Source organism: Lithobates pipiens, unplaced genomic scaffold (assembly GCF_037356315.1).
Source record: "Lithobates pipiens isolate NorthernLeopardFrog02 unplaced genomic scaffold, aLitPip1_a1.2 Scaffold_23, whole genome shotgun sequence".
NCBI lineage: Eukaryota > Metazoa > Chordata > Amphibia > Anura > Ranidae > Lithobates > Lithobates pipiens.
The window spans coordinates 111,828,529-111,847,429 of record NW_027507785.1 but is presented as its reverse complement, the minus strand read 5'-3'; the positions used below and the strand labels follow the sequence as shown (position 1 = coordinate 111,847,429).

General features: G+C 40.9%; 1 protein-coding gene across 4 annotated transcripts in view; it reads right to left on the bottom strand.

Annotated features, from left to right (window-relative positions):
* The window catches only part of LOC143927811 (inter-alpha-trypsin inhibitor heavy chain H3-like), a 227,823-nt gene that overhangs the window by 152,340 nt on the left and 56,582 nt on the right, over positions 1-18,901 (bottom strand). For all 4 annotated transcript variants that reach the window (XM_077452193.1, XM_077452195.1, XM_077452196.1 and 1 more), the window contains 3 exons: positions 12,682-12,844; positions 3,115-3,225; positions 1,571-1,696 (listed from right to left, as the gene is read on the bottom strand). In XM_077452193.1, coding sequence (XP_077308319.1) covers positions 1,571-1,696; positions 3,115-3,225; positions 12,682-12,844 — 400 coding nt within the window. The remainder of the gene's footprint in view (positions 1-1,570; positions 1,697-3,114; positions 3,226-12,681; positions 12,845-18,901) is intronic.

The window sequence follows — 18,901 nt, the reverse complement described above, 5'->3', positions numbered from 1 at the left end:
ACCCGAAGCCTAATGGGGCCACAGAATGAGCCAATCAGTCCTTGGAGCAATTTCTACATTGCCATATTTCTGACCATAACAACAACTGGTCAGACCTCTTACCATGGGCCGAGTTTGCTCACAATAGTGCCTTGAAATCTGCTTGATTGTCCCCGTTTATGGCAAACTATGGTTTCCAACCTTGCCTGACTCTTTTGTTCTGCAGAGTATTCCTGCATTAGAGGAGCATCTCCATGGTCTTCATTCCACTTGGTCCAGGAGGCTTTGTGACATGCTACCGATAGGTACAGAGTCCATGCTGACCGTAGACGCCTGCCTGCACCTTTCTACCAGGCTGGGAACAGGGTCTGGCTGTCATCTGGCAACCTCCGACTTCCTATTCCCTCTCTGAATTTCGCACCTTGGTTTATTGGGCCTTTCCGTATTTGGTCTGCAACTGCTTTATCACCTTGATGCCTTTTCCTCACCCTGTCACAAGCCAAGAACCATGGGGAGTATGAAGTACAGCACCCGGTGCATTGGAAAGGGTAGCGTCTGGAGGAATGCTCTTGGGTCTCATCCTCAGACATACATGCCCCTGTCCTCTTCTATGATTTCCATAGATATTTTCCCCTCAAGCCTGGTGGTCCTGGTGGTCCTCTGAGGGGGAGGGGTCATTGAAAAGGGGGTACTGTTAGGGCTGGGCTCAGCCCTTCCTTCTCAAAAGCTGGCCGCTCAGATGTCGGCTAATTGCCAGCTCCTATCTCTCCACAGTGACTCACCTGTTGATGATATACTGCTCGTCAGTCCTGCCTACTTAAGCCGTCCAGTCCAGATGGTCTTTGATTTGGTCACATCTCTAGAGACGCTCTCCTGTGTTCCTTTTAAAGACTTGCTTGGCTGACATTCCTTCTGGCTCCAGATCCTGCTTGTCTGACTAACCGTTCCGTTTAGTTAACTCTGACTATGTTTTGACTACGTTTACTCTGTTTACCTTTTTTTATTATTATTAAACAAGTGTGATTTAACTGTACTTCTGTCTCAGTCTGATTCATGCTTTCTAACAGTTTCTCTGCTTCAGTTTATGAATGGCCGCTGTCTCCTGTCAAGTATGCGAGAACAGATCGCCACCTCCCTGAAATTAGTTTGCCACCTCCCTGAAATTAATTTTTGCAGGTTGGGATGTCTGGTAAAGGGTCTCATCCTCACCCCCACTCTGGGACTGAACAGTGAAGAAAAAAAGCAGCACACTAATGAGCTATTTAGCTTATCAGCAAGGAGAGTCAATTGATTTGCTCCTTGTTCTTTTTCTCCCTCTCCCATTCTGAGCTCCACTGTACAGGAACTGCAAGAAGCCAATACCAACTCAAATTCATAAACTTACATTGCTTGCATTAAAAAATATAAATTTATTTATGTGAAAATGAATACAGAGATGCATTAACCTGCATGATTTATATCTGCTTTGGATTCAGCTTTCATAATAAATGTGTCATATGACTACAGTATGGCATTTGTACACTTGTGTAGATTTTTCTATTTTTGATCTCTTTTATTATCTTAATTCTGAATATGAGATTATATATCTTGCCTGTATGTTTGCGGGTGATTCTCGATTAACATCATATGTCACAGTAAAATCTCCATCCAGTAAGGAAGTTGTACAAGTTGCACAGGAACGTTGCTGATCCAAAGTTGGTTTGAAAGAAACATAACCCTGAAAATCAAGCCCATTACATAGTCAATACAGTCAGAACCATCATATGTCTGAAACATATATTCAGGGTGTCTTTATTTTTTTGAAACTTTCACCCAGCCTAATATAAATAACATACAATGGCAAGGAAAGTTTGTGATCTTATTGGAATTAACGGATTTTCTGCAGTAATTTTCCATAAACTGTGATCTGATCCGCGTCCTAGTCACTGGCACTGCAATAGACATCCACAGTGTGCTTAGGCTGATAACACAAAAAACAATTCTAATTTCTCGTATCTTTTGAACACACTCCTTAAACATTCACAGTGCTGGAGGAAGAAGTTAGTGAACCCATAGACTAATGCCTGGTACACACTACTAGTTTTCTTTTAGGCCATTGGCTGAGAGCGCTGATCAGGAGCCAGACGGTTTCTGGTTTTCCAGCATGCTGGTCCAACAGAAGCCGGCAAAACAACCTCAGCAGTTTAGACATTAATTGCTGAGTGTTGAGTTATTTTGAGGGAGCAACAAACTTACACTGTTATACAAGCTGTACACTCCCTACTTAACATTGTAGCAAAGTGTCATTTCTTCAGTGTTTTCACATGAAAAGATATAATAAAATATTTACAAAAATGTGAGGAGTGTACTCACTTTTGTGAAATACTGTATATAGCCTATGTGTCTGATCTGAAGCAGTTTTTAATGAGGAATGGTCAGAAATTCTACGGAATGCTGTGCAGGTCTGATCCAGAGCTACCAAAAGTACCTTGTTTTATGTCATTGCTACCAAAAGAACTTTGACCAGCTATTAATTCCTAGGGGTCACTTACTTTTTCCTCTGGGACAGAGAATGTTTACACGCATTGTGTTTCTCGTTGTGATTTAGATGAGAATCTAAGAATGAGAAATTACTGCATATAACCAGTTAATTCCAAAGGGGTTCACATACTTTTTTCTTGCCACTGTATCTCACAGCTGTAAAAACATATTTGTATATTCACAGATAGCTTTTTGATATTGCATTCCTCTTAAATGAAAATACGGTATAATGGTTTGTTGCTTGCTTGTTTTTTTACTAATTTATATTATTTTTAATAATAGTCTTATATTAAAAAAGGAAAGATTACATAGATGATACATTCTGTTAAGAAAGACTTGCACTGCCTGCATGATTGTTGTCAGCCTGTGTATAAGTCAGAGGATCCCGTTTCTGCTTGCAGACTAGCAGGTTGTCTCTTGACTGAGTTATTTGTTTCTTCTTGGTGCTACTCACCTGTTGCCTGCAAGTCGCAATGATGAACTTTGCAACATTTTTTATCTACTGTATCAAAAAGAACTTTTATTTAAATTGAAGTACTAAAAAGAGAAAAAAGTTACCATTGGGAAAAATAGCAGTGTATTAAACTTTAGAATATGTAAAAAAAAAAAAAATACCTTTTCAGCAGAGAAAGTTTTATGAACAGCCGGTAGTAAATCGTTTGTTATGAATGTTGCATTGGTGTCTAGAAAGCTGATGCCTTGAGGTTCATGAATTTGTACTTCAATCTGAAAATGTAAATTTTGCCAAAAAAGGTTACATAAACAAAAATTTAGGAACTTGTTTAATGAGCCTGCAAGTAGAAAGAAATAGATTAGAATTGTGGAGAATACTATCTACTGTATAGGAGATCGGCAATAGTTTTGTATTGCATTCACACTTCGGGATGCATCAAGCTTGTGATAAGGTTTTCATGTAATACAATTAACAGTAGTTAAAGTGTATATCCACATTTGCAGTCACATTTGAGAAAACCCCACTATATGTTTGTTATGTGTTCCCATTCACACGGCATACTTCTTACTTCTTTTTTTTTCTTTATATTTCTCACCCATTAGTAGGTTTTCTCAGGAGAAGGCCTAATGGCTGATTGCAAAAATTTCCAAACAATGTCAAAGTGACAATGTCAATGTCAAACAGACGTTCGAAGGACAAGTTGAATTTTCTCTAATTAACATACAATGCAAGACAAGTGGGCTGCCATTGTTGGCATCCGTTTAAAAATTCAAGTTGCCAAATTAAAATGAAAACAAAAAAATAAATAAATGTATTTATATATGAGAGTGTAATATGAAAAACATTCTGTATCAATGTGCTAAAAAACAATATGCATATAATTACAACCAAATCTCCATGGCAAACCATGTGCTTAGAAACCTTAATATCGTGCCAAAAATAAAAGTGCTCTTAGAGAATATAGGTAAGCACTTTTCTATTATCTTCTGTGAATTCCTATTCCACAAGGTGCCACAGTGGTTTAGACACTAACAAATAAAGTTCTCCATTGCTCACACCCCAGTGGTTTGGATAACTCAACAGAAACAAAGAAGGTCATTTGTCTCTGGTGAGTTATCTCTCAACTACGGGGGTTTGGATACTGGAATACTTTATTTGTTACTGGCTGAAGCATTGTGGCACTTTGTGGAATAGGAATTTGCAGAAGATAAAAGAAAAGGACTAACAAAATAGCACTTTTATTTTAGGCATAATATTAAGGTTTCCAAGCACATTGATTGCTATGTGATTGGGATAATATACACAGTCCTTTTTACCATATTGATTGTTTTCGGTATTACGCTCTCGTGTATTGGTTTCCTATGAAATTATGATATACAGTATATATATATATATATATATATATTTTTTTTTTTTTGGTATATTTAAGTGCTGCCATTTTACATTTTTTATCTGATCCTGGGGTGTTTTTTATGGGTACACCTTTTTTGGGAGTGGTGAGAAGAATTATCCATTGCAGTAGGGCTGTGCCTGCACTGCTAGGATTAATTGCTTGTTTTGGTCTGAGGGAACAAATTAAACACAGGTTATGAACGCAGTGAGCACTATGTCAGCTTATATATATTTTTTTCTTGTTCAAGTATTTTATTAAAGAATATCAGAAAACATTAAATGTAATGAGTATAGAGAGAATTTTTACATTGTAGCATTAAGATAATTTTATTACAGGAGAGTACATCTCTAGTCGCATATGACATCATATAATGGTTTAGTTAAGAATTAAATTAAGACAAATCAATGCAGTAAATTAATAGTTGTCTATCTAAACAAGAATATACCATATACATAAATTCATGTATGTAGAGTCGCTAGTATATTTTGTGCTCTTTTTAATAGTAGGACATTATGGTTAATTTACCGCAGATTTGGAACCCAATATCAGCATAATATTATGGTATGTCAACCAACTATAGTGGAGTTTACCTGGATTAAAAAGGTAATATGAAAAATAAGGAGGGGAAGGGGTTTACAACAAGGAGGGGAAAGAAAGCAAGTAGGAAGAGGGAGGAAAGGTAGGTTACGCCCAGAGGGTAATAATATATCCTCATCTACCATGATAAAAGTACTTGGTCTTCGAAATGTGGTGGCATGCAATGTTTAATTCATGGTTTCAATAGATTATTAAACTGTTTTTTATCTAAAGCTTCCATCTTTGCATATAACAGAGTTTGGTTCATTCTATATTTGATATCGGCTAAATTCAGAGTAGGTGTTTTCCAAGCTTTAGCTATAGTCTGTTTAGCAGCTGTCAAAGTGGTTGTAAACCCTTTACAACTGTATACTACAGGTAAGCCTATAATAAGGCTTACCTGTAGCTACCCTGGATACCTCCTAAACCTGCACGTTTTAGGAGATATCCCCTGCATGTGTCGATGTCAACGGCATATGTGCACTGGGGCAAACTGAAGCAATGGCACGTATGTGCCGTTGCTTCAGTCTGTGCGCCATTACCCCCACACGCATACCCGGAAGTAACCCCTGGGAGAGATGTTGCCGGCCAGAGGGGGACACGAGGATGGCTGTGGGGGCTTTGATCTAAGGTAATGCCTGGTGAGGTGTAATCGTGCTTTCGAACGTTGCTAAGGCAAGCATGAAAATAGATTTCCAAAATTCTTGTACCATTGGACATTTTCAACATATGTGTAAATGTGAACCCAGCTCTGAATAGCTGCGAAAACAGGAAGCCGAATGATCCGGAACACATTTAGAGATTCTAGCTGTAATTAAGTACTATTGTGTGAGTACTTTGTATGCAGTCTCAACTGCTGTTACATTCAGTGAGGAAGATTTTGTTATGGACCATATCTCAGACCATTCTGCTGTATCAATAGTACTACATCGATCATTTTCCCATTTGGCCACATAAGAGAGTGGGGATGCATCAGGTTTAGAAAGCAACTGAGAATAGAGTGCTGAAATCCTTCCCCTACAGTGTGGATCTTTCAATCAATTTTTTTTTCAAAAATTGAGTTTTGTCATAGCAATCTTTGTATTTAGAGTGTAGAGGGAGTGGGAGTTAGAGGAAGTGTAGAATTTTTAAATTTGCAAATATCAAAATAATTCAGATTGGGGAAGCCCATAGGATTTACATACTGTAAATCTGGAATAGAGTTGATTGTATAATGCAGCAATCCATTGTAGGAAATGAGGACCAAAGCCCCATTTCTGCAAAGTAAAATGCATTTAAGACCATGATATAGAATAAAATGCTTTTTTAATTTCTAAGGAGAGAAAACAGGATGAAATGTGATGTGTTTTAGAAAAGTGAGATAAAAGGACCACCAAACAGATATTATTGCTGGTATGCCGAACAGGCATAAAACCTACTTGGTCAGAGAGGCATATCTAGTGCAAATGGCGCCTATGGCAAGCACTGAAACTGCATTCTTGTCAAAAATTTGAAACCCATCTTTCAGATAACCTTAACAAAAAAAACAGCTAACAAAACTATGAGTTAAAATATAAAATTGTAGTATATTAGTGATGGGGACACCCAGTATTGTACGTGGAGCTATTTTATTTCTTGAGGAGGTGTTACCATCCCTTATAAATTGTAACTTGTTCTAAAAAAAATTTTTTGAGGGGGTATCAATATCACTAATATGCTGCAATTTTATATTCTGATATTTTTATTTGTTTGAAAGATATAAAGTTGTATATTTGGTTTACAAGACACCACATATACAGTATATGGTATTCAGAGGGAGGGCTCCACCCTCACCTAAAGTCGAAGTAAACTTCCTTTACTGCCTTTTACCAATAGGTAAAGTAAATATCTCCTAAACATGTACAGTTTAGGTGATATTTACATTACATGGAGCCAATGAAATCACTGGTGCATGCGCTTTGAAGGAATGGCCACCGGTGCTGTTCTTTTAGAACCCCGTGCCATGAATGGTGGCTCCTGTGCGCATGCACAGTCTTGACTTCATCGTGGCTCCAGCCAGTCACAGAGCCCTCAAACCCGGAAGTAAGGTGAGTAAAAATGAGAACACCTGCTGCGCTGACTTCTGGATGTGGGAGGGCTCTGTTTTAAGGTAAGTTTAACATAATGTGCCAGTATGTGATCCATACTAGCACATTATACCTTTACCTTGCATTAAAACAAAAACAAAAAAGTCCATCAGTATACAACTGCTTTAAATTATGCAAATACGTTTAAATTAAAACATTAAACTGAAGAAGGAAGCATAGCATGGTATATTTTATTGTAATATTTACAAAGTGTTTATACTGGTTATGGCAAGAAGGGAAAAAAAGGGAGAGGGAAGAGAAGATGGAAAGGGGAAGAGAGAGAGAACTGGGGGGGAGAGGAAAAGGGAGGAGAGAGAGAAGGAGGTGGGGGGCAGAGGGAGAGAGAAAGAAGGGAGGAATCCTGGGGTACAAAATTCCTGTGAGCACCACATGAAAAAGATCCAGATGTGCCAGGCGAAAGTCCCCAGTCTCGCCCAACGCATCAGTTCCAGTCTGTCTGTGGATATCAAGTTCTGTCCTTACAAAGAGGCAGTGTTTTGGGGTAGAGAATTCCCGTCTGTACATATGAGTGATCACAGAATTTAACTAAAAGGTTTTGGAAAAAGTTGAGCAGAATGAGAGTTATAATGTGGACATTTCCTTTTCCTTCCTTTTCTGCAAATCTAATGGACATTCAGAAGCCATCCAAGAGACTTTTCTTTTTGAGTTTTTCTTTGGGACTATTTTCATTTGGCCTAAAGGCTATCATGCCCCTCCCAATATTTCTATGGACTGTCACGCCCCTTCCTCCCCTTTGCATTCCATGGACAATTGCTATGCAGCTGAGATTACATGTTTGTTGTTTCCTATTTTCGCATGCTTAGAAGGTGATCCGGGTGAGAGTCAGGGGGTAATATTGTGATTGTTGTTGTAGTGTGCCCAGTACATGCTCGACCATTTCAGAGTATACTGTTTGAAGGGATGCTGGCATAGGCACTGTATTGTGTATGTATTGGGCCACATGTCATCTACCAGCCTCTGTGTTCTAGGGGGAGCCTTAAGGTTATATGTGGCCTACCCGATAAAATCACTAGTAACACACTCATTGGACATAGAGGGGATGTGCATTCAGAGTCTACAGGAACTCCACAGTGCTTGACACCTTAGATCGTGCCCTACGTCACACTTCATGCATGCCTCTGGCCCCCATACTGAGATGGCCAAGCTACTTTCACAGCTTGCTTTTGCAGGATTCTCTGAGGGTGCCCAACAGGTCCTTAAGCAGACAGCCACTGGCCTTGGACAACAGCACGTACATTTGTTGTGGAAGACCATGCCATCCATGGATTCTGAATGATTCCAGGGGATGGTGTTACTTGGCCTCATTGGTTCTGATAGTGGTTATTCTCAGGGACAGTGAGGAACGTCACTTGCTGAAGGCCAGTGTTCGTCCTGGATGCCCCCTCAAACACCGTTATGCTAGGTCATTGTTTCTGGAAAAGAATATGACCTGGGCATGGTTCCTCTCAGGAGCCTTAGGGGGTATTGACATGATGAAAAAGCAAAATAATTGCTTAGGAGCCCCCTGGGTAACATTGGGGGTTTGGTCTCAATGCTGAATCCTGGATTAATCCTGGACTAGGGATATTGCAATCTGTGTTGTATTGATTTTGCTTATGGTATTACTTTTATATGCCTGCTTCAGGTTTATTATGTGCATGGTTTCCGAGGTGCTTGACCTTCCAACCCAGCTGCAGCTAATAGAGTATATCTTAACTTTTACTATGGCCACTGGGATGAGTATGTCACCGTGAGAAAAAGTAAGTAATGTTCATGGTTTGTCGTGACTTAGAGGGGATTGTAGTAATATGGCTGAACCAGAGTGACTCCATCTTTGTAAGTTCATATAGGATTAACTTGGGTTAACTTTACTAGTTGGCTTAGATTCTGTATCTGCAGACTGTAGCAGTTTTTCTGTAAACATGCACATAGGAAGATATAGCTTGCATATGCAGTTTTATTCTGTACTGTCTAAATAAAGAAATTATGTCACAATATGTCTGGGCCACATATCCCATGACTGTGATTCAGAAGCAGATGACATGAGTAATGATATGTAATGATATGTAATGATGATGTGTAATGTACGCCTCTGTATTAACCACACCCATGTTCTATACAATGATTGGCTGATAAGGGTGCATATAAAATGCATCCCCTCCCACAATACATTAGACAACCCTGAACTGTAATCTTGACTCATTCCTTCTTGTGTAGGCCAAGATGTTGTCTCCTTAATACTGCAGTGTTAAGTAAAGGGTTTCGTGAGTATTGTAATTGCATTAGTTATACCTCTAGCTGGTCTTTGTCAGGTATATAGAAATACCATTTTAATCACAACAATATACATCAGAAAGTACAGAGAGAATAAAGAGAGGAGCCCTTGCAGTAAATGCCTCTTCCTGTGCACATTCTCCAGATTACCTTCGCCTGAATGCATTCTTCTGCTTCTTGCTCATTTATCCTCCTTCTCTGCCCCCTCCCCGATCCCCACAGCAGCTTGGTTCTTTCTCCAGGCTCCAGCATAGCTCCAGTACTCTGTTCTTCTCAATCAAAAGGTCATATAACTATCAATAAAATCTGCTTCTAATTTACTACACAGTGTTTGGCGCTCTCTATTAAACAATGCAGCTCGTCTTAAACAAGTCAAACAAAGAACTGGTTTATGTGCCTCCCATAGGGTAAGTGGGATATGTCAGGGGTTGAGTACAATATCAACAAATTCAATATCTATTTTATGTTTCATATTTTGAAGAAGAGAGTCTTTGAGATACCATGTGGGATCATGAGCTTTGGGAATCATAGAGGCTATAACAATAAAAAAATGCATTATGATCAGACCATGTGACTGATATGATCTTAGATGTGAAGATCTCAGGCACCATTCCTATGGTTAAGAACACATGGTCAATTTGTGAGAATGAATTGTGTGGATACGAATAATGTGTATATTGTTGTTTGATCAGGTTCAATTCCTGCCATGAGTCTACTAGATTGTGTTGCGCAATGAGTTGTGAAAAGGAGTATTTATTGGGAGTGTTTGATTGGGATATTGGGGATTTGTCTGAGAAGGGCAGAAGGATCTGGTTTGAATCTCCACATATAATTACTGTGCCTATTTTGTGGGTTTCTATCGCCTGCAAAAGATGTGAAAGGAATGATATGGGTCTTTTATTAGGGGAATAATAGGATACTATTGTAATAGCAGAATCTGCTAAATGACCTGTAAGGATCAAGTATCTACCCTCTGGGTCCTTAATCTCTTTTAAAGTTGTAAAAGGCGTATTGTGATGGAAGGCAATAAGTACACCACAATGTTTGGTTGCAGTGGAGGCTGTAAATATCTGTGAATATAGTGCACTAAAGAATTTAAGAGTGTATTGAATTGTAAAATGAGCTTATTGAAGGCATAAAATGTGTGCCTTCCTAGTAGAAAAGGAGCAGAAAGCTTTGGTGGGTTTTTGTGGAATATTGAGACCCTGTACATTCAGGAATAATATATTTAAGGGGGCCATGGGATTATGAATTTGTGAAATATAATATCTGATAGTCCTGAGGAATTTTTGGAAGAACCTGCCTTCGGGGAAGGGGGATAGAAAGAGTTAGAAAGAAAGAGAATGGCAAGATCATGAGGGAAGTAAGACCCCTTTCACACTGAGGTGCTTTACAGGCTCTAGAATGCTAAAAATAGTGCCTGAAAAGCGCCTGTAAAGCACCTCTCCTGTCACTCCAATGTGAAAGCTCGAGGGCTTTCCAATGTGAAAGTCCTGCTAGCAGCTTCTTTGAGATGCATTAGGAGCGATGTATACGCCGCTCCTAAAGCATCCTTGCCCATTAAAAACAATGGGCAGCGCCGTCAAAGCTCATCCCTATTTCGGCCTCTAGCGGGGGTTGAAAGCCTCGGCGCTGAGATTTTGAAAGTGCCCTAAGGATCATAGAAATCAAATATATTAGGTTAAATATACATGTCCATATAAACTGGTCATTGGGGGCAACCTCCAAGGATACTTTGGCTATTGTCAGTTGTCCACGATTAATATGAACTATCCCAGAGGATAAGGAAAGCCAGTTACCAAATCATTACAACGGTATAAGATCAAACCAGGTTATATTAGCCCAAACATTTGCCCATGGCACGGATGGACACTAATAGACTGCATTTAATTGGGGGGGGGGGGGGGGGTTGGCACAGGCGCGAAGTGTCACCTCCCTGAAATGAGTTTTTGCAGGTTGGGATGGCTGGCTATCACAAAATCTGTTCTCACCAAATTGAGCTGTCTATGGGGACTGAATGTATCACAACTTTGCTCATGGTCATTTGTATGAAGGAGGTGATTTTGGATCATAATTATGCATATGTTTATATGTAGACCTATTTTGATTTATGTCTAGCTAGGTTGAGGTGTTTTGATATGGTTGTTGTTTTTTGGTATACAAATCAGCGCAGCATATTTCTATACACTTCTTGTTTAAGGGTGCAAGCATAAACATGAAAAAGCACTGGTTTGTTTTTACAACTGGTGTGCAGAGTCATGTTTCTCACACAGAACAGGTGTTCAGCAAAAACCTGATAGGAGTTCTAACACTTATATCCAAAACCAAAAACGAAAAAATTTTGACTTTGAAAATACTTATTTTCTTTTTATTTATTTTTTATCATTTTAACTTTTGTAAATGTGCTAATATATAAACAAAGCATATGCAAAAACTGACATAACATCTTACCTGCATGCCACAACCCTATAGCTGAGTCCTAAGGAAGAAAGACTTCCCGATCATGTAACCACTGTTAGAACCCTTACACACTGAGGCAATTTTCATGCATTGTAATACTAGAAATAGCACCTGTAAAGCGCCTGAAAACCGCCTCCCATTCATTGCAATGGGTGCTTTCACACCGGGCAGTGCACTTGCGAGACGTTAGAAAAAGTTTTGGAAGCAGCATCTGCCCATTGGAATGAATGCGCAGCGATCAGTGCTCCCAAAACGCCCCTGCCCATTGTGATGAATGGGCAGCGATTTTAAAGCATCTTAAAAGTGTTTTGAAAGCACTGCAAAACGGGAGTTTTTAACCCCTTTTTTTGGGGTTAAAACCTCCCGCTGGCGGCTGAAAAACGGTGCAAAAGTGAGCTGAGCTTTGGCGCTAAAGCGGCCCCAGCATAAAAGGGGTCTTATTGGCTGTCACAATTGTCACATGATCGGAAGCCTATGCCACCACCTCCTATTTATAACTAGATGCCACTTGGTCACTGTGCTCAAGCTCATCTGTCATGGATACTGGATATGTACTATGTGCAGGGTGTGGGTATTAAAGTGGAAGTAAACCCTCCTATCGTTTTCAACCAAGGAAGCTGCCATCTTGGCCTCCCTTTAATCTTTAACTGCCATGAAGCTGCACATGTGATCAGTTATGACACCAGCTATTGGATGGTTTGACAGTTTGGCTGAGAGCACAACCAATGTGACAGTTAACATTTCCGGCATGCCATGTTTTTTCAAACTGTTAGATTGATGGGTTTACTTCCGCTTTAAGGAGCATATAATTATGTGGTGAGCAAGAGATGATGTCACATAAGGATTGGAATACCCAATGGGGTGACACTCTAGCTAAAATAAAATAAATATATATATATATTGTCGTTTTTTTTAAATACCTGAAAGTTTCTGACAAGAGTCTTTGGTTGAATTTTGATGAACATTTCATATTTCCCATGATTACGCTTCAGCATTTCTTCATAAACCAACTCAAATGTCACTTTACTTTGTGCGGCTATATTTACCGACACAGTAAATTTCTCTGTCTTTCTGCCAGATGCCCTAGAAATTACAATATGAATTTTTTTTTGTTAATCATTAAATAAGAAAAATAATTAATCACTAAGGCCTCATTCACACAGGTACTGAAGGCCTGCAGTCTGTAAATGGGCTGTGTTTAGTGGCTGGAGTCGCCAGGTGTTGCCTGCAGGCAGCCCATGTAAGTGGTAGGGGGATGCAACGGCGCCTTAAACACAGCTGCTCATCCCAATTTTCCGGGCATGCAGGTGAGAAGCCCTGAACTCATACAGTGTGGGCTCGGGGCCTCTCCCCTGCACCCAAACACCTGTCTAATTGGGATGAGCAGCTGTACCATGCAGCCACTGCATCTCCATACACTTAAATGGGCTGCCTGCATGCAAAACCTGGTGGCTCAAGCCACATAAGCACACAGCATGTTTACAGACTATGGGCTTAAGCTCCCGCATGTATGAGGCCTTAATGGACACATAACACAAACAATATAGCAATTCCACAATATAACAAACCTCTCCTCTTTTGACTTTAACCTGTTTACATTCTATAAAGATAGATGGATCTGTTTTTAAATGCCCAGAATAACTGGTTATTATTATTTATAACTAGGTTTTAACCACTTCAATACTGGGCACTTTCACCCCCTTCCTGCCCAGGCCAATTTTCAGCTTTCAGCACTGTTGCACTTTGATTGACAACTGCACGGTCTTGCAACACTTTGCCCAAATGTAATTTTTATTATTATTTTTAGACAGATAGAGCTTTATTTTGGTGGTATTTAATCAACACTGTTTCTTTTTTTGTTCTAAACAAAGAAAAGACCGTCACATTTGAAAAATGATTGGTTTCTGTTATAAAATTTAATACATAAGTAACTTTTCTTCTTCACTGATGTGCGGTGATGAGGCTGCGCTGATGGGCACTGATAAGGTGGCACTGATGAGGTTGCCCTGATCAGGCAGCACTGATGGGCACTGATAGTCTGTACTGATGGTTACTGATATGCTGCACTGATGGGCATTGATAGGCTTCAGTGATGGGCAGTGTCTGAGGAAAGGACTGCTGATAACTGGCAAGTCTGTTTGCATGTGATCAGCTGTGACTGGACACAGCTGATCACATGGCAAAGGGCTGCTGTGATTGGTACTTTACCACAATCTGTGATCAGCTGTGTGCCAGGGGGCACGCGGGAGGTCAAGTTCTTGGAGGAAGTTCATGGACGCCCTCCCAGAACTGAAGAGTGTAGCTGCCTTTTGGCTATAGCACGGTGGGGAAGCAGTTAATATTTATAAGTAATAACACAGTAGATTGTTGATCTACAGTGTATCCAATTGCCTTAGGGGATCAGGAAGTATTTTTTTTACCAATTGGAACAAATTGGACGATGCAAGTGTACTCATATTATGAATGTTTAGGGCAGTAATGCAAGAATCTTGTCTACTCATATCCACATCAATCCATGCTCTTGTCGGCATGACCAAAAATGGGTTTGGCCAAAGGTGGGTGAGACAAAACATGTCAACATTCCCCCTTTGTATAGGCAAAATAGCCTTGGAGCACACTAAAGAGATTTTTGGAGTAAAATAAGTCCAATTGAGACCAACAATGAATTACCCCCAGCAAGGGGCTAGTAGCAATAACCTCCCACATGACCTAGTAATTAACTCTGGCAAAAATAAAATAATAACTAACCCTCAGCATGGCACAATAATTAGCCCAATAATAAAAACTCAAGCAGTACACAAATATTAGTAGGGGCAGTCAATGAGCAGTATGTAGTGGGGGGGGGGGGGGGGGGGGCTAAAATGCACTTAAGTCATTATCAGTGGACAAAACACAACAAAATTCATGATAAATATAAAAAAATGTATTTGGATAATAAATACAGCTCTGTTTGTAAAGGGTTGTTGGGGCTCTTTTACATGGGTGCTGTGGCCTATACAGTATGCATCAGTGATTTGTTTATGTGCCTGTAGCTGTGTGCAAGCAGCTTATGTTTCACTATGGGGATGCAGCAGCTGTACGAACACAGCCACAGGTCCTAATTTGACTGGTGTGTGGGTACAAATGTGAACACAGACAGTGTACCACTTCTCCTGCCCCTACCCCTCTGTATCTGCCCACCCACACTCCAATCCTTGGCATGCTGTGCCTCAGGAAAGGGATGTGTACACGCAATTTGAAGCCCAGCACCCGGCATATATTTTGTGGTTGAAAGGTGCCGATGCCTGAGCCTCCATCCTTGGGTGATGGAGCTCACCATCCTCTGTCTGACTGAAGTCTCCCCCCTTTCTCCATTCTCTCTCATGCCTTCTGTCTCCTACCTAAGGTAAGGGAGACTCAGATGTAAGGGGTGCTCTTTGGATTCTGATGTAGAGAGGGCTTTGGGAAACCTGATTTGGAGGGGGGGGGGGTGCTGGGAAATTCAATGTAAGTGGGGACATTGATGAGCAGAAACCCCTTACTTCAAAGTTTCCCTTGCTTCAGACCACAGTGTTCCCCCTTAAAAAAAAATTGCTGTGCACATCAAATGCGATTTCTGTGCGATACAAATTCAACCATAAAGTTTGTATGGCTCAAATCCCATCGCATTCACACCAAAATGGTGCAGGACCCTTCTTTTTGGTCTGCACTGAAATTCCACAGTAAGTGCCCGTTCACACAGGGGCGACACGACTTGCAGCGCGACTCACAGACGTGACCTGCACACGAATTCAGCAGTGACTTGCAAAATGACTACTGTATAGAAGTCAATGCAAGTCGCCTGAAGTCGCCTCAAAAATAGTACAGGAACCTTTTTCTAAGTCGGAGCGACTTGAGTCGCTCCTATTAGAACAGTTCCATAGTACAGAACGGAGCGCGACTTTTCAGGCGACTAAGTCGCGGTAGTGTGGACGGGCACTTAGGACTACGTTCTGCTGCATTTTATGATTTAGGGGTACCATTAAAAGAGAAACATGGTTTTTTTTTTCCCCCATCAGACTTACCTAGGTGGATGCAGCATCGGTCCGATGGTGCATCTGTCCCCCGGCACCTATGCGCTGAGGACCAATTGATCGAACACCCCTGATAGCTCGATTCTCACAGCTCCCTAAGCAGAGAGCTGCTGCTTGTCAGTCAGAAGCTCTCCACTTTGCCGCCTCTGCGCTCACTGAAGTGCTGAGCTGTGGAAGGGTGGGCTGTCTCAGGCTCTCAGCGACTCGCTAAGAGGCTGAGATGGGTATCAGTCCAGGGACCTGGCGGATCAGACTTTGTTGTGATGGCGCAGTGCCTGGACTGATTCCTGTGACGTCAACAGAGAGCAGACTTCAAACCGCTCTCTGTTGAGAACGGGTCACAGGAGTGTAAAACTAATTGCACTCTTGTGACCGATAATAGAAGCCCAGCCAAACAAGCTCAGGCTAGACAGGCTAGACTTCTACTTTAACATTCTATTCTAGTTTGCAGAGAGCAGTGTGAACTGCCTGCAAGGCAAATGCAATGCGGGAACCCGCACAGGAATCACCCTGGTTCCTGCATCACACCAGTGTGAGACAAAGAACTGTCAATATTTTCTAATTTTCCAAATTTCACCTTGATTCGTTTTTTCTTTTTCTTGGTTTTTTTTTGTCAGACAATCAGCATGTTTGCTGTACTCATATTTCACAGTTTTAGTCAGAAGTTTTTATCGGCATATACCACACACTTTTTCTAACTGAAAATTGGATTCAAATAATGTGTGCGTCTTATATACCAACACTTGCATTTGGGCTGCAAATGCCGAGATGGGGCGGGACAAGCAGCGCTAGATTACATTGAGCTGGTCCAGCAAGCTGGACTTCGTATTAAAGATGTAGCTAAGTAAACAGGATCTATGTAATCTGACACCACTCATCCCACCCCCCCACCTGTCCCCTCCGAGGCAGCAGTAATCTGACTTGAGCCTGCAGATAGGCAATTTTGAGGCTGCAGATGGGCACTAAATAGGTTGCAGATGGGCAATGGCGAGGCTGCAGATGGGCGCTGATCAGGCTGCAGATGGGCACTGATCAGGCTGCAGATGGGCACTGATTAGATTGCAGATTGGCAACGGTGAGGCTGCAGATGGGCACTGATCAGGCTGCAGATGGGCACTGATCAAGCTGCATTGATGGGCACTGGTGCGGCTGTAGATGGGCACTGATAAGGCTACATTGAAGGACACTGACCCTTATTTTTCTAAGTTCTTATTTAAAATTTAAGTTTTTTTCCTGAAACGTTCCTCTTAACCTACTAAGGTACCTGCTGCTTTATTTAGCTTCATTCTCAACGGTTTACAGTTTTCAGCATGCTTGTAAAGCAGACCATTATGTCTGCATCTCAGCAGTGTTGGTTTCTTTAAAAGCCCAGACACAAGACACATTCATGGTGTTCAATAAGCTCTAAAGACTAAGGCTAGGTTTCCACTAGTGCGACTTTTCATGCAATTTGGGACTGAAAAGTCGCATGACAAGTCTTACCCCATGATTTCCAATTAGTACCATTCATATCTGTGCGACTTCAAGACACAGCGACTTCAAAGTAGTCCCTTCACTACTTTGGTCCCACTTTGATGCGACTTGAGGTCCATAGATCTAAAGAATACACAGGCATTGCTTCTAGGCATGGCAAAAAATTGCGGTAAAATATTGTGGCAAAATTGGGTGACGCAATAGTGGAAACAAAGCCTTGGTAAAAGTGAGCATTGTGCAATGACACGAGACCCAAATGTATTTACTAGGGATAGGAAACTGCTCAAACAGACCCCCTGCCTCTGTATAATGTAGTGCTGACTCACTAGGTCTGATTACTGTCATATGGGTAAAGACAGGAGCTTAGACATATGCCGATGACCTTCAAACAGTCAAAACTTGCACTAGAGCACTCTGTTACCAGATCAGTGTGTGAAGGTGAATACAGGTTGTTTATGCTGCAGGAGATTTTAGGTCGCACACATCTATTAACCGAAAATAACATTAAATCTAAAAAATACACGGCACAATAAAATGTGGTATTTAAAATGGCCCTGGCACCTTTATTGGTATTAAAATTGAAATTGTTTAAAACTTTATTCAAATATCAATAAGTAAATAAATATGCATGAAAAATTTAGACAAACTTTAAATTCGCTCAGTCATAGAATTCAAGCTATAAATTAATAAAATAAAGTCCCCACCAGCCGGGCTTTTTGTATACAAACTCGGCTACCCCAGCAGTGCAGCCCTTTCAATGCTATTCTGAAGGCCTAAATTAAAAATATCCAAACCAACATCAGATAGATGGACACTATCTTGCCTGTATAAACCAGGGAAGCCTCCCTCCAAATCAACATGACAGAAAGAGATAGCCCCCCAGCAATGGCATGAACTTTGACGGAGTGATTGACTCTTAATTTTTTCAAGCAATTTGCTTCTAGGAGAGGATAACCAGCTTAAATGAGAAACCATTTCAGAGAAAATACTGGTATTAGGAAAAGAAAGTTTCAGACGTTGCAAATCATGTTTTATTAGAAACATCAAGTCTGGGGGTGTGCTCAGCCGCAGAAGTGTATGGCCGCATTGTAAGGGAGCTCCGCTTTCATGGTCCTCCCTGAGCCAACTACCAAGCGACCTGTGAGCTCTGAGTGACACCTACCGACACCGGAGATCAGCGGGAATGGAAGGATCATGTCGGCCAAACGTAAAACCAGAGAGGGGACCCGCAAATTGAGTGCTTTCTGCAGCCCAGTCGGAACTCAGCGAGACCAAGATGGCGCTAGACCCGCCCTTCACTACAACACTGAAAAACAAGCTACTAGCTCAGAGCAGGATGAGGAAAAGCACTATGCTTCACAAAGCCAGATTAATAGTGAATTCCAGGATGACATTCTGAGCCCAGTGAAACAGAGGAGAAGGATTTCTTCTAATGAAGATAAATCTACCATAGTCACTCCTGATTACACTTACACTCCAGAAAGCAACCCATACGATGATAAATTAAATGCCATACCAACAGCAGGGCAACCCATACTCAACACAACTATCAAAGATATGGTAAGGGTGCTCTGCAGCATGATATGATAAATTATATGCAGAAATCTAAGGTAGA